Below are 15,584 nucleotides of genomic sequence, written 5' to 3'. Positions count from 1 at the left end.
CTGGACTTCCCGCCAGAGTGAGCTCCCATTTTGGCATCTCTGAGGGCTGGTTCCCCTCACTAGATTTAATTCTGTGCTCATTTCCAGTAGCTCTGTGTCCTGTCTGCCCCTTCCCTTTAATTGATGGTTCATGTTTGCTTCTTTATGCTTTGCCTAACTGTGTTGCCAGCTCCCCAAGGGCAAGACCACGCCTTGGAAGACTTCCTCCTACCTCAGTGCCGGGCAGTGGCATCCTCTGCCCCCATAAGGGGCTTAATATCTGATTGGCATTTTTTTCCTCTGATGCTCTTGTGAGGAACGACAAGTAGTTCCTACAAATGAGGAAACTGAGGAAGGAAGTGGGCCTTCCTCAGTGAGTCCAAGGTTTGTCCCAGGTCACATAGCAACTAGTGACAGGACTGGGACCAGGAATCAGACCAGCAACTCCCATTTCTAACTTTTGCTCAGCTTGTACTTCTTGAACACAAAACCGTTCCTCGTTTGCTGTTGTCACCTCCATAAACCATGCTGCTTTTCCGTCAGCTTACGACGCGCCCAGACTTTGGACTGGGTCCCTGAAGCCTGTTAGACGCTCAGCTGGACTGTAGCCGCTTTCCTTGGCCCTCGCAGGTCAGAGGCAAAAGCTCAGTACTCTTCAACCTTTGTTCTTTTTTTAATGGTCTCTGTTATACAAGCTGCAGATCTACGGTAGCCACCTTTTGGCTGGGCGAGCAGAGTGGCTCGCCTTCAGAGCATCAGTTTCCACAGGGCTGAGGTCAGTGTGTTCTGGAGCCCACGGGGAGGATTTGAGGGGAGTCCCTGCAGAATTGACAGGGCCTGGTGGTGCCGAGGAGCCCTTGATGGCTTCTACTCCCTTCTCCTTCCTTTAGGCCAGGCTTTGTGGGCGTCGCTTGTTCCCCATGATGGAAGTACGACAGCCTGTGGGACACAGTGCATTCTGGAAGTCAGCTGTTGATTTGTCCCTTGTTAACAGACAGAGCCAGAGCCTGGGACCTTGTGGAATGTCTCTTGGCCGCTCCCCTATAACTGGTAGATCCGTGCTAAGAATCCTGCTCTCAGCTTTCTTCTGTTTAGCACAAAACATTGCATTTACTTAACATACCCATTTGCACCAAAAGTTTCGAAGTCTGCAGGAACCAGAAATCCCCACAGAACCAGGGATGCTAACAGAGAAGACCTACGAAGTTACAGGAGCTCGGACTAAGGTATCTCTGCAGGGAGAAGTGCCACCGCATCAGACCTCTGTGCTGCTGCGGTTCGGGGGCCAAGCCACTCTGCCTCTGCCCAGGTGGCCTCAGGCTGGTGACAGCGCTGCGCTGCTGGGGTACTTAGATAGTGCTCTATTTAGCATTCCTGGCAAGAGAGAGTGTCTCTTGCTGTGAGAAGCAGCAATCTCCAGGGCTCGAGTTCATCCATTCAGCCAACACATTCTGAAACACTGTCCAGGTCCTGTGCTGTATGCTCAGGACACACAGATAAAAGGGCTTTCATTCTGACCCTAGAAGGAAGGGAAACATTATCCAAGTGGCTGTAGTACAACCAAAGGCTGTTACAGGGAAAACACAGAGGACAGAGACCCCTCCGGCCAACAGGAACAAAAAGGCTCAATGAAGGGAGTAGTATGTAATCTGGACCTTAAAGGTGGATAATGGGGCAGGTGGAAGGAGGAAGAGAGGGAGACGATCGGGGCAGAGGAAAGAGCGTGCGCAGAGGCGGAAAGGCTCGGAGGTATTTGGAGACACAGGCTTTGTGGGGCTGGAGCGTAGCAGTGCTGGGTGGGGGCGGAGAGGGTCAGGAATGTGGGCGAAAGGTCACCTGGGCCTGACTGTGAACCACCTTGTATCAATGTTGTAAACAACACAGACATTTAGAAGCTGGCGAACGACTCTGTGATGGATGAGATCTTTTTTGTTTTTGTTATTTTGTTGTTTTCAGACGATAACCGTGGAACAATGTTTCTCAACCTTGACACTGTTGGTATTTGGGGCTGGATAACTTTTGTCGTGGGGATGGTCCTGTGTGTTGCAGTGTTCAGCAGCATCCCTGGCCTCTGCCTGCTAGAAGCCATCAGCACCCATTTCCCTCCCACCCCAGTTTGACAACCAAAAACGTCTCCCCTGGGGACATTTTTGTCCCCCTATCCTCCCTCCGGTTTGAAAAGCGCTATTCCAGAAGCAGGCAGTCTAGAAAATCCGTTGCAGTAGGGAGAGATCAGAGGCAGGAAGACCAGTTGAGAATCCATGCAGACTGTAGCATTTCAGGCGAAACATGACCTAAGGCAGCAGAGCAGGACTGGGAGGAGAAGGTGAATTCCAGGGAGGGGCTCGCAGTGTCTGGCCTGTTCTTTGTGCCTGAAGGATTGTGGGTGAATCAGCAGGTCTTCGTGGCTGACTGGAATTCCTCATTCAACTTTGACTTTTGGGTTTGGTGCTTGGGGGGATGGAAGGAGCATCACCGGGGAGTCAGCTCTGTTTCTGGGTCTTTGCTTTTTAAGGCTGTGGGGTGTGAGTTGGCTGAGTCCCTTCCCCTCTGTGGATCTCTGTGTCCTTCATGTGTCAAATGCTTCCAAGAACGCCCGTGCTTCCTGCCTCATGGAATTCTAAGACTGCACGTTGGTGAAAGTGCTTTGGAATCTGCAATACGCTTTCTAAACAAGCGGCGCTTTTCTAGCTGTACAGCACAGGAGCGAGTGGGGACGCGGATGAGCATGGACAGGGTGTCTTGTCCAGCTGTGGGCTAGTGGGCGCCAAGGCCGGACGGCGCTGAGCTCCCGCGAAGCCCTTGAATATGGGGACCGGATGTCGGGACTCGGCAGGGGAAACTTTGCTGGCATTTTGAGGATTAGTGTCTCAGCTGGGGCGGGGTGGGGGCCGCACCGTCGGAACGTGATGCTGTTCTTCGTCCTGCTCTCGGCAGTGAAAGTAGGCTCGAGAGCTAAGTGTTAACCAAAATATGCAGGTGCTTGTGAAACACAGGCAGATGGTGGGTACAGCGGGATCTAAGGATGATTTATTACTCGGCAACTTTGCTCCTCTCACCCGTCGCCTGCTGGTTCTTGGGGCACTTTGTCACTTAGAGAGCAGTGAGTTCTTGGGCTGGCACTGTATCCCTCACCTGCTAAAAAAGGGCAGACCCGACCCTTGCTCACCTAAAAACAAAGCACTTGAACGGATGGTCTCCCACGGTCTCTGTGATTGGAGAGAGGCCCTTCTCTTGAGCCGTAGCCCATGACTGTTCCACGGACATATTGGGGGGGTCAGCCTTAAAGATTTTGACTAGAGGTAGCCCTCTTCCTGGGAAGCAGGGAAGTGAGTGGATGATAAATGCAGGCATAGCAGTTAGATTTAGAGCTTCTTGGTTTTCGCGGGGAAAACCAAGGCCCGGAGAACTCAAATGATTTGACATGGCAGTTCTGTGATTTCGATGCCCAGGGAGGTCCATGCCCCCCAGTAACCTGCTTACCAGACCAGCAACCCTGGCATGCCAGGAGGCAGTTGCCTTTTGCTGGACTTTTCTAGCTCCAGGTTCTCAGTCATTGTGGAGGCGGGAAATGTCGCTCAGCCTGGGTTCACAAGTGGGGCGACGCTTTTCTTTCCTTTTGTCTCTTACGGTGCACTTGTAGTTTAAGGTGGGCGCTGCCTGGATCACTGCTTACCTTTTGCTGGGGGTGTTAGGGTGTTGCTTTGCGATGGTTCCCTGGGCCGTCCTCTGTGCTGTGCTGGGTCTCGGCACAAGGGGCTGCTGGGGAAGGACAGAGCTGTAGACCTGGATGCGCCCCTATTGTAACACCTAAGTGGTACTGGAAAGGATACAGTGTTCCTCAGGCTTTGTCCAGAAACCTGGACGATTGAACGCCTTGCCTGTGTGCCTGTTTTAGGACCCAGGATGCACGTCTAGTAATGTTTCCATACCCACTCTTAATCCACTAGCGCATTTGCCAAAAGCGTATTGGTGATCTAGCACATCAGGCATTTGTGTGAAAGTGAGAATCTTGTTGGAGAATGAGTCTTACTCAGGTTGCCTCAGAGTTTTCGAATGCACCTGGATTTAAAATGTGTCCAGTTTAAAAGTGTTGTATATATAACTTTCCGAGAACGTGCATGTGATAAACTTGGTAAAGGAGAGAGCGCCAGCACAACTGAGTGCTCCTTTGTCACCTTGATTCATGGCTCACTGGTGATAGCAACAGTGATAGCTCTCAGCCTTTCAGGGCAGCACTGCGCACCTGCTGCTCAGGTGAGTGGAAGAGGTGGCAAGCACACATAGGCTTCCGTTTCCACCTCTCCAATGAGCTCCAGCAATGGATGACCCATGTACAAGTTCAACAGGAAGTGATCCCCCCCCCGCTCTTTTCATGCCCATTTTTCCTGTGGTTTTCCATGATAACTGCTGGGGGGAAGGGTGCGGAGTTTGAGGCTGAGAACATGAACCTACATTCTCTCATTTTAACTTTTCTGATTGAGCTGAATCCTTCCCCTCCCCGCCCCATCCTTCAGAAAAGAGCCTATAAAGGGTGCATGTGACACCAGCCACAGGTCCTTCCCTCTTTTTCTAAAACTCTCCGAAGTCTTTTCAAGTTGGTAACATAGAGGGCTGGGTCAGCAATTCTTTCAAACTGCAGACCCACTTTCAGCAGACCCTGAAGTGACATTTCAGTATAAAGCTACACCTGAATCCGTCGCTCAAACATCTTCCTTTGGCAGGTAGGAGATGAGTTAGCCATGACCAGCCTAGAAAATCCATGGCTCTCTGACAACAGGTTTGTTTGATATTAACACTGGGTAGGACTCTCCAAAGGACGATTCAGTTCCCCAAGGGCAGGATGCTTTATTGATAATGGCTGCTCAGTAGTTCTTGGCACCAGGACAAAAATCAGAGGCCTCACTGGAAGGCTTTTGGTTAATTGATGGTTTACACAGCAGGTGGGTACTGAATTTCTTAGCTCAGAAGTCACAGTCAGCTTCATGGCGGCTACTCAGAGTGTGTGTTGGTTCTGGAACGTTTTTTCCCTTTTCCCTGAGGTCCCTGAGTTTCAGATGCTGTTCCCATGCCTGTTTGCCAGTGTACCGGGACGGAACATTCTGTCTTTGTTCTTCCTGTTAAATGTCTCTGCTCAATTCCCTGAAACTCCAGATAAGCCCCATGTGGCAAAACACAGTGGGGAAAAAAATAGGGATACCTGGTTGAGGATAAAATAAAATAATGCATGAATAAGGAGGATTCAAAAGCTGTGTGAGCAGGGCCCAGAGAAAGTATTGTGCGAACGGCAGCTGAGCTGTCTGGGATGAGGAAGTACCTAGTAAACGAAGTCCAAGGGATATGCAGGGACAGAGTTTGAAAGACAGGTTGTTCAGGGTAAGGTGAGTGTTTGCATGAGGACAGAGGTTAAGGGCTGGCAGCATGCACTTTGAAAGATTAACTAAACTCTCAGGATGAGGACTCTCTTTCCTCATCCATTCATCTGTAAGAACCGACCTTTTAGTTATGTAGTTTTGACCGCGTCTCCTCCCATGTTTAAAACCCATGCATATGGTCCCACTGGCCGTGGGATCATAGAAGGAATGTGTCCCGTGGCTCCTGAGAAGCATGTCTCCCCAGTGTCATTCTGAGCCCTTTCCTCTGCACTCAGTCCCACTCACACTGGCCACCTTCCAGCTCCTCAGCAAGTCCTATGCCTTCCTGCCCCAGGCTTGTCACGCAGGTAACCTCTCAGCCTAGAATGTTCTTCTCTCCCTACCGTGCCTCACCAACCTCTTGTCTACCTAGGGTTCAGCTTGAATCTTGCTTGTTTAGCAAAGCCATTCCTGATGACCTGGGCTAGGTTAGGTCTTTGCCACAGACTGTGGAGTTCTGTGCAGCAGTTATGACCTTCTCAGTAGATTAATCACATAATGTGGCCTGACACTCTTGAAGACTGGGACATGTTTTTGTTCCACTGTGTTACAGCACCTTGCACAGTGCCTCTCATATGGGAGGTGTGCAGCAAATACCCATGAACGAATGAATGAATGAACAAACTAGAGGCCATATTCCAATCAGTGGCCCTTAGAACCTATGCAGCACGTCCAACAGTTAAAAAAATGTTTATTGAGTTGGCCTCAAAAATGAAGTGGGGGAGGCTGATGGCCTTTATCCTGTAAAAAGGAAGGTTGAGAGCTGGCTTGAGTCTCAAATGCAAGTGTGTCAGGTGTTTTAAGTTGTAAAATAGGTGATCTCTTAAAGCAAGAGAAAACCAAGCTGTACCCATGTGTCCAGATGCAACGGGCAGTTTCTCCAGAATTTTTCCTAAGAATGGTGTCCCTATGCATTCTCTTAATTACTTAATTTTGATCAGGGAAGAACTGTTTGCAGAAGCGACTGAGCCTGAACTCACTGCAGACAGTGCTGGCTTTGGTTGCTTGGAGAGGTCACATAATGGAACGGGTTCTAAAATTTCAAAACAGAAGCAAACAAACTCTGGCTTGGTGAATATTTCTTGGGCTTGGTACTTTCTAATGAGTGCTGTGGTGATTGTGAACTGTGAAGACTGTTTCTTTGGGGTAAAGCAACATACTAACCTTTGATTGTCGGGATCAGGAGTGTATACCTAAGAGGACGAGAGAAAACAACTCCCCCAGTGATGCCATCGTATTTGGATTTTAAAAGTCAGGCTATTTCAAAAAACTTAGGTGGACATGAAGATCTTATGTTCTAGAAAACTGTATTAAATGATTTAAGGATTTGTAACGTGCGTGTGGATTGCTTAACTCATGTACTACACTGCTCTGTACAGAGAGAATTCATAGTCCAGGAGCTGTAGCCATGCTGCTGGAAGTAGGATTGCAACACAGCTTTCGCTTCTCGATAGGATCCAGACATATATTTAGCTGCATGAAGTGGACTAGCTTGGAGCACATCTTCTCTTTACATCTTCTCTTTTAGCTTCTTTGGCAAGCATGTTAACGGATTTTGTACTGTAGCTGTACAAAACTGACTTGCCATTTACATACCCCTTTTTAAATGGAGACTTTCAGTGCCCTTTCCTAAACTCCAACACCCACAAACTGCTTTTTAGCTGTTTCTGAGCCTCGGACATCACTGCAGCTGCCGCCATGACAAGCAGACTGCAGGTATCCCCCTGGCTGGGCAGAATGGCTCAGCAGTGCGCCCCGAACCCCGCGGACTTCCCATCTGGTCACTCTGTCACTTGAGGACATACTGCTCACTCTACCAACGACATTGGCAAGGCAGGAAACAGGTAAATTTTGCCTTCAAGAGCCACGTGGAGACTTGGTCCTTCGTGAGCTTCAAACACAGATGTAGAAGGACGTGGATCAAGACCTCATGGTGACTGATGATGTCATCAGATATTGGAAAGAGTTGAGTCTTTTCTCAAAAAACTGGCTAGAGATGACACACAGCTATAGGCGTGTAAGATAGCAACTGTCAACAGTACGATGTGATGGCAGGGCCAGAAGTACGGAGGCGGAGCTGCCTTGGGCGTGTTTGACTTTTGTTTCATTGAAATGTTGAGAAGTGTTGGGTTTTATTATAACTTTACTGAATGAAGCTTGCTTCTCTGCTTTTTGTTGCTGTTGTTGTTGTTATCTTCCTTTCCCCCATCATGCTGAATAGCTTTTTGCTCTCCTAATCTCTCTTCTCATCAGGAAAAGAAAAAGAGCAAGTTATGAAGGAATCTGGGTTGGGCCTCAGGAACCCACCTGATTGGCCCAGAAATTTCATGTGGATTTTCATTAACTTCGTTCTGGGTAAACAGTATAGTTAGATATATTTAACGTAAGGTAACACATAATTCCCTCTGGCTCTAAGTTACAGGCCACTCCCCAGTGTTAGGGAAAAGAGAGGGGGCTTTGGTCCAGAAGCCTTTAGTGGACGAGTAAACATGGAACAGGAGCTGGACTTGCTGCTGGGGAGGGGGCGTTGACTAACTCCAGACGGAGATCGGAGGGGAGGAGCTTTTCTGTTCCCTCGACGCTTAGCGTGCACAGGGCCCTACTGGGGTTTTTTGTGTCTGAGCTCTCCTGGACCTGAGTTCCTGCCACGGTGGCAGTTACAACTGAGCACTCACTTTGTGCCAGATGCTGGGCTAAGTGTTTTATGTACATCATTTCACTGAATCCTAACAGCAACCCTAATAGAGGCGATGTTTCCCTGTTTTACCGATGAGGAAGCTGAGCCGGTGATGGGGGTTGAGGCTGGTGCCCGACCTCCTTGCTCTCCTGTCTCAGAGTGGGAGCCCAGCAGATGAGAAGGCGCATGCCTAGCAACATGCAGGTGGGGATGTTCTTGATGTTGGCCCCCCACGTTTGGGGCACTAATCACCACCATGGGGTTCAGCATGTAGTTGGGTGTCTGGGCCCATGAAACACAACCTTCAGACCTTAGATGTGGAGCGGATTGTGGGAGGTTCTGCTCAGAGGGGGTAAAGAGCCCAGGCTGTCTCCTCTGACTCCTAATTTGCAAAAGGGTGAAATGTGACCTACTTCCTGCTGCAAGGGCGGGGCATGGTGTGTTCCCGGTCACTGCCACAGGGCAGGGCAGGGCCGGGCCATGGGCACTGAACCACGGGCAACTGCTGTTGCAGTGCTGCTAAAAAGAAACTGTTGGCTTGGAAGTGCTTTTTTCCCCTCTTTGTCTCCCCCCCTCCATAGAATTGTGCTATCATAGAGAAGCTTCAAAATGGATACACTTACACCAAACAGAGAACATCGTTTATGACATTTTTGAGAAGTGTTTGTGTGGTTTTCTAACCTCACTGCTGAACGGAACTGTGTCTCCATTTATAATAAGTGTTACATGTTTTTGTTTTGTTTTTCCATCTCTCAGACTGTGTCTCAGGTCACCCTCCTATGACTTTGTCCCTGGACCAGGGGCTCTGGGCAAAGGTGGGGAGCCGCCTGCTGTCGTTTTGCGGAGTGTGATCCTTCCCGCCTCAGGCGGCATCTGAGCTCTGGATCTCACCTCCCTGCCTTGTTAACAGTGTGTTTTCCCCTGAGAAACTTGTGTTTTCCCAAGTTCCTTGGCCCGTCTACTCAGTCCGGAGCTGGTGACTTTTGTTCACTGGTGCTGCTCTCCGTGATGGGTCTCAGGCGGGTCCCAAATGGAGACACGGTTGGCTTCTGTGCCCCTTGGGCGATGGAAGATGATCAGCTCAGCCTTGAGCCTTCCCCAGTGAGTTCGAGAACAAAATTCACATCCTGAGCACATGCTGTGGGCTGTTTTCTCTGTTTTATCGAAAAGAGTTGCCTCCCTTCCCCACCTGGAGCCCTGACCTTCACTGCAGAGCAGCGATGGAGGGCCTCTTGGTCACGGGAGGGACACAGCCATGGCAGGGCAGTGATCCTGCTCTGCGTCCCCTAACGCAGGCAGGAATGGACAGGCAGTCGATCGCTCAGCCGCCAGACGAGGCTGGGAGGTCGCCTCGTGTCCATTCCCGGAGTCGGCCCAGACTGCCTTGCTTCCGTCAAGGAACCCGGCAGCCAAAACTTCAGTCTGCCCAGTTATTAACTCTGAAAGCACCTGGCGGCTTAACTTGGAGTGTTGTTGTAAATGGGCATTTGCACGTATTTTTTTAAATATGTAATTCCAAGACACTTGGCTAAAATATATTCTCAGTGGGGCCTGGGGTGCTGTGAGAAAGTCAATATTTCCCCATGAGAGGGAGACGGTGAGAAACTTCAGAGTCAGTCAGATCTTTGCTTCTGCTCCCAACTCAACTAATCACTTTGAACTTGGACAGATCCATGCTTTTTACCCGCAGTTCTTCCTCCATGACGTATTAGTAATAACCCAACCCTAGTTATCTTACCTTAGGGTTAAAATTAATATGAAGTGATTAAAGTACTTGAAATCACTTATATTGGTGTAAGGCTATGGGGGAGGGGGCGGTGCCCAGTGTCCTAGTCCCTTCACCCTGAGGTCGGCCCTTGTTCCGAGGCTCACTCTGAAACAGCGGTTGTAACGTGGGTGGCACACTCATCACTCGGCAAGCTTAAAATAAGACAAAACGAAGCAAAAACCACAGTGCTTGGGCCCTACTCCCAAAGAGTTAATCTTAATTTCTTAAGTGTGGGACATGAAGGCTGTTTGTTTTTTTAGAACTGCAGATAATTCTCAAATGCCAGTCAGCACTGAGAATCACCTCTCGCAGGGTTTTGGAGCTGAAGGCCCCGTTGAGGAGCAGCTGTTGAGGCGCGGCATGGTTCCCTGTGTTCTCCCACTCTTAGGCCATCCGAAGGATCCCCATCGTGTGGAAGGCCTGAGGCTTGCTATTTTCCCATTCCCATCCCTTAATCCTATGCAAGATCCCGTGAGGATCCTGCCTTCTAAACTAAATAGTATACAGTATCATCATTATCACTATTGCTAATGCTTACAGTAAGTGGGATCCCATTTCATTTTTGGAATGCCTCTTTAATGTCTAAACTTTACCCCATTGTACAACTGAGGAAACAGGCTCAGACCCATTCATCAACCTACCCCAGCAGTTGCCAGTGGCTGGAATCCTTACCCGGGCTGCCTGGCTCTAGGGTCCACACACTGAACCACAGCACTATACGGAGTGATAATTAGTATAAACGGGTAAATGCTCTACTCTTCTCGACACTGTATTTGTATTTCAGCAGGGGCTTTCTGGAGATAGAGCTTTAGCTCAGGAGAAAGAGACCTTGGCTGGGATTTCATGGCCCATGATAGGCTGGTGGGGAGAAGCCCCTAAGCACACAGGGGTCCATGGTGCCCTGGGACTCACAGTCACCAAATCAAACCACATGGACTGGCGGTTCTCAGACGTGCTGGCACATTGAATGCATCTGGGGAGCTTGGAAAAACACTGCCTGGTTCCTGCCCTCGGAAACTGATGCGCTGGGCCTGAGAGCTTGTCTGGCCGGGGACGCTGCAAGAGCTCCCCAGCGGATTCCGACGTGCTGCCCGGGCCAAGCACTGTCGCCAGAGGCGGCCACACTGTCCAGCAGAGGGTCTAAGAACTGCCCCTGGGCCGGCCCTGCAGAGTCGCAGGAGTGGAACCGGGAGCGGGAAAAGACTCTGCACCAGTGCACTCGCATTGTTTGCTTTGATGGGATGGCGTGAGGCATTGGGAAAACAGGATAGTGCCAAATGGCGTAGCACTGTAATTGAGTTATGTGAGCGAGCTTGTCTTTCCTACAATCTGCTACCTCCAGGGGAGCCAACAGGTATCAGGAATTCCATGAAGGTGAGAAAATGAAGAGGCAACAAAGAACCTGAGATACAGAGCATATCTGTTTGGCTCACAGAAGTGATGGCTTCCTGTTAAAAGCATACACTTTATCTTACTGCTTTCCCAGGCACTAGCAGGGAGAGCCCAGGCTGGGAGACAGTGTCCAGGATGCGTGTGCTTCATCTGCAACCAAAACAATTATAAAATGAAGTGAAATTCCCGTAACATGAAATTAACTATGTAAAGTGAACAATTCATTGGCATTTAAAATGGTGGTGTGCATCTACCCCTTGTATCTAGTTAAAAACGTTTTCATTACCCTGAAGGAACCCCTTCCCCTGCGAATTCTTTCCATTTCTACCACTCAGATCGTATCTTTCTCCCTCCAGTCTCTGCTGGCTACTGCTGTGCTACCTCTCCCTTCTCTTCATCTGTTCTCTTGGCTGTTTACTTTACACTGATCATGTTCTGCCTTGTACCGGGTTACAGAGGCAATGCGTCTTCCTCGCAGGTGGGGTGGGATGGAGGGTTGGGGTAGGATTGGGGGGGTGGGTCTGTGGAGGAAAGGGGATGGTGGGGGTTGTTTGCAAAGGCAGCGTGCAAAGCAAAATTTGATTATGGTTACAATTGCTCTTGGAAGTACTATAACTCGCTCATCAAACGTGGTATGCGTGACATTGGGTAAACAGTTCTGCTCAGTAACTCATGGGCACATCAAGCTGAGAATCCATGAAGCAGGATGAAGGCAGGGCGGCAGGCAGCTGAGTGGACCTGTCTGCAGATGGCCTTCATTGGTACCGTCACAGCACAGGGTTTACTTTACTCTGGAGTGACAGCCAATGGCTGTAATTTCAGTACGTAGCCACATGTGTCTTTGTTGTGGTCATGGAGAAGACATGGCAGCATCTGGCACAGAGGTGGCACATGTGAGACGCTCAGGCATTTATAGGGTTTGAGTCTAAAGCTTGCTTGATCAGATCTGTAATGTACACCATCCTTTAATAGGTTAAGGAGAATTTGGCCACCTAGTCCCTCCCTTTCCAAGTTGGCATGAACCATTGTTGCCCTCCCCTGCTAATAGCTCCTGCTCTCTCTAGGAAACAGTCCTGTCCCTCCTTAGAGTATATTTTAATGTGAATTATCCACCCAACTAGATTACATTACCCTGAAGGTCAGGGATAGATCTTCATATTTGTATTTGATTACATGGTGCTTATCACAATATGTTTTATGTATAAACCAAGTGCCCTACAAATGTACATCCTCTTTACTGATTCCTGTGTCAGCGAACATCTATGGCGTATCTTCTATGCACCAGGGATGCGAAGATGCCCAACAGCGTACCTGAAAGATCTTGAAGTAGTGAGGTGAAACCAATGTGAAAGAGATGACTGTAAAATGACAAATCACAGAAGAACTGATTGAAGCAGCTTAGGTTGGGAAAGGCTCCCTCCAGGGCATGGGGAGGGAAGGGTTCGGTGAGGGTATGGCACAGGAACTTGGACTCTGCCCATGAGGACAGGTGAGGGATGCGCCTCCTGGGCGGGGGAAGCAGCATGGGCAAAGGTAGTGGGCAGCAGACCTTTTCTGTAAAAGGCCAGAATTTTCTTGGATTTGGGGCCACCGCACTGACGTCATGGCTATACAGCTTGGTGACTGAAGTTTGGAGGCTGCCATAGACAGTGTAGGAATGGAATGTGTAGTTGTGTTCCAATAAAAGTATTTATGGACACCGAAACTGGACTTTCATATCATATACTTTTCATGTGTTAAGGGAATGTCATTCGTTTGAAAATTTTTTGCCACTTAAACACCTAAAGGCGATTCCTGAAACCATGGGCTCCACAGAAGCCCGTGACTCACTGCACTTGGCCCAGGGCTGTGGTTTGCTGACCTGTGTACGAAGGCTGGGAAGTGCAAGGTCATGTGGCAGGAGCAGGGCAGCAGGTCCGTAGGTGCACTCCTTCCCGTTCAGCGGCTGTGGGTGGAGGCTGGGCTGCCACATTTCCAACAGGCCCTGGAAATGGCAAGGCCGAGGTCCTTACTTGATGTAGCAAAGAGCTGAAGTATCATTGGGGTCCCCTTATGCCCCCAGTGCTGTGATGGGTTCTGTGGGTATGGAAAAATACGGGAGACGATTAGGGATTTCTATAACCAGGAGGGTGAGTGGACTCTCCCAGAGGTAGTGCCAGGCCGTGAGATTCCCCTGTGCTGGGTGCAATCAGCTGGCCAGTGAGCGGCACATGGGGGGCAGGGGTAAGGCCAGAGGGGTCCCTGCGTGAGCAGGGACTGGGCTCCGTGGTTCCAGGGTGCCACACAGCTTGACCACACATCCTCACCTCCGCTCAGTTTCTATTGGGACCCCCCCCGCCCCCGTTCTTTCTACGTTGTCACTCTGTTATCTTGAGCCACTCCTGAAACAGTCCACACCGAGTGGAGGCGTTGATTCGAGTTAAATTTCTTGGGCATGCTGTACTCCCTCGGCTGCATGCGAAGTCACAGGAGCGTAGCTCAGAGGGGTGGACATGGTAGCAAGGCTGAGGGACGGACCCTTGCCCGAAACTAGGGGACAGGGTCTTACAAGGCATCGCAGCTGGATGGACAGTGGGCTGAAAGGCAGTGGAGGAAGGAAGTTCGAACACCTGAGCGGAGAAGAAATGTGGACGGTTAGGGACAGCAAGCACTCCAGGCTTTCTCTGGACATACCTCAGAACATTCTTAATGTCTTACCCTAAAGCTCACAGATACTGTAAAGGTCTCTAGTATCTCCCTGTAAAGATACAGTCATGCCTTGCAGGAAGGCAGGCAGAGAGAAGATCGTGTGAAGGAGATTCTTTGTGATGTCAAACAACTTGGGCTCTGCATCCTGAGTAGAGGCTGCAGGAGGGAGTTGGCGGCTGTTTGCTTTCCCGTGGATCAGCATTCCGCCTTTTGCCTCACGACTTTCACTACTCAAAACTGCATCAGAGGCAACCGTAGCAGAGCCCATGGGCCCACTTTTGGGAAGGCCAGTGACCACCTGGAGGAAAACACAGAAAAAGCAAAGAACCAAAATAAAGCCTGCAGGCTGCTCCTGTCCCAGCTGCTGATGGGCCACAGGGTCTGTGCCTAGAGCTGTCACCCTGCAAGAGAGGTGGATTATGCTGTCCCTAGCACACATTCTGGCTGGCCTTTTGGTCAAAAGAGCCATTAGTTTCAGGTTTGCCAAGAATAGTCTGTGCCCATGAAACCATCCGTGCGTGATGCATGTGCACATGGACGGCTTCTAACGCAAGCCGGTCCTGCGGACATCACATAGCGAGGCAACAGAAGGTCAGAAGTTTGTTCGACAGACACGAGCAGTGCTATGCCAGCAGATCCAGCCGCTGACCTGTGGGCTAGCGCAGAGGACCTGTGGTTCTCCCTGGCTGCACCCGACAGTCACCTGGGGATCTTGTATGTCAGGTTCTGACCGAACCCAGTCTTGGGTTGTCAAATCCCCCAGGTGGTCCTAATGTGCTCTCAGGCCTGAGGATCCCCGAGGTAAATTGAGGGGCATCATACCCGGGGCTGGGTTCTCCCTGCCAGGATTTGGCCAGCTTAATGACCTGCTGAATCCGGAGAGCTGCTGGCGGAGTTGAACGGGATTTTGGGGTATGTCTGTGACTTAAAGAATGCACCGGTAAACTGAGGTTGCTGACAACTTAGGAAGAGATAAATACACATTCTATTTGCTGGCCACTGTCTTTGACTTGTGCAGGAAAATGGTTTTGTCCCTGAATGCAGAGTATCAGAGCAGAGATTTCCAAGCTTGGAAGATTCGCTGTGCCATCTTGTTGGGTTTTGCATGCGTAGATTGGTTTGGAGGATGCTGAGCCCCCCACCCCGCGCTCCCCACACATTGCTGTTTTGTACCACTCTTGGAGGTGATGGAAAACTCTGGGTAAAACCAAATGCAGACTTGGCAGTCGCTCTGGCAGAATTGTAATTTCATTGACCTGTGATATTCTCTTAGGAGCCAGAGGGTGCCCTGTGTTACCTGTGAGTTACTGACCTGTTCTCATGGTTTGGGATCATCCTTTGTCTTGGAATGAGCCAGCCCCCACAGAGAGCAACACATAATTGAGAACCTGAAGGCTTCACTTTGTGTCTAAGTTTCTTCTTCTGTTTTAATCTTTCAGTACACAAGGGTCTGGATCCCCGACCCTGATGAAGTGTGGCGCTCGGCCGAATTAACCAAGGACTACAAGGAGGGCGACAAGAGCCTCCAGCTCCGGCTGGAAGATGAAACTGTAAGTGTGGGTTGTGGGGACGGGGTCTGCCGGGGTCTGCCGGGGTCTGCCGGGGTCTGCCGGGGTCTGCCGGACAGGGCTGGGGGGCACGCGGTGGGCTTGAGTTTCTCCTGCAG

The 15,584-nt window shown here is 50.1% G+C and overlaps 1 protein-coding gene across 2 annotated transcripts in view; it reads left to right on the top strand.

Moving 5' to 3' along the window:
- MYO5B (myosin VB) overlaps positions 1 to 15,584 on the top strand; it is a 284,649-nt gene that overhangs the window by 104,057 nt on the left and 165,008 nt on the right. For both annotated transcript variants that reach the window (XM_054583631.1, XM_054583630.1), the window contains exon 2: positions 15,358 to 15,468. In XM_054583631.1, the coding sequence (XP_054439606.1) occupies positions 15,358 to 15,468 (111 nt within the window). The remainder of the gene's footprint in view (positions 1 to 15,357; positions 15,469 to 15,584) is intronic.

Source organism: Pteronotus mesoamericanus, unplaced genomic scaffold (assembly GCF_021234165.1).
Source record: "Pteronotus mesoamericanus isolate MK-2021 breed Mesoamerican mustached bat unplaced genomic scaffold, CSHL_Meso_final contig_74, whole genome shotgun sequence".
Classification (NCBI taxonomy): domain Eukaryota; kingdom Metazoa; phylum Chordata; class Mammalia; order Chiroptera; family Mormoopidae; genus Pteronotus; species Pteronotus mesoamericanus.
The sequence above is the reverse complement of the archived record's forward strand: the minus strand, read 5'-3'. Positions and strand labels throughout refer to the sequence as shown.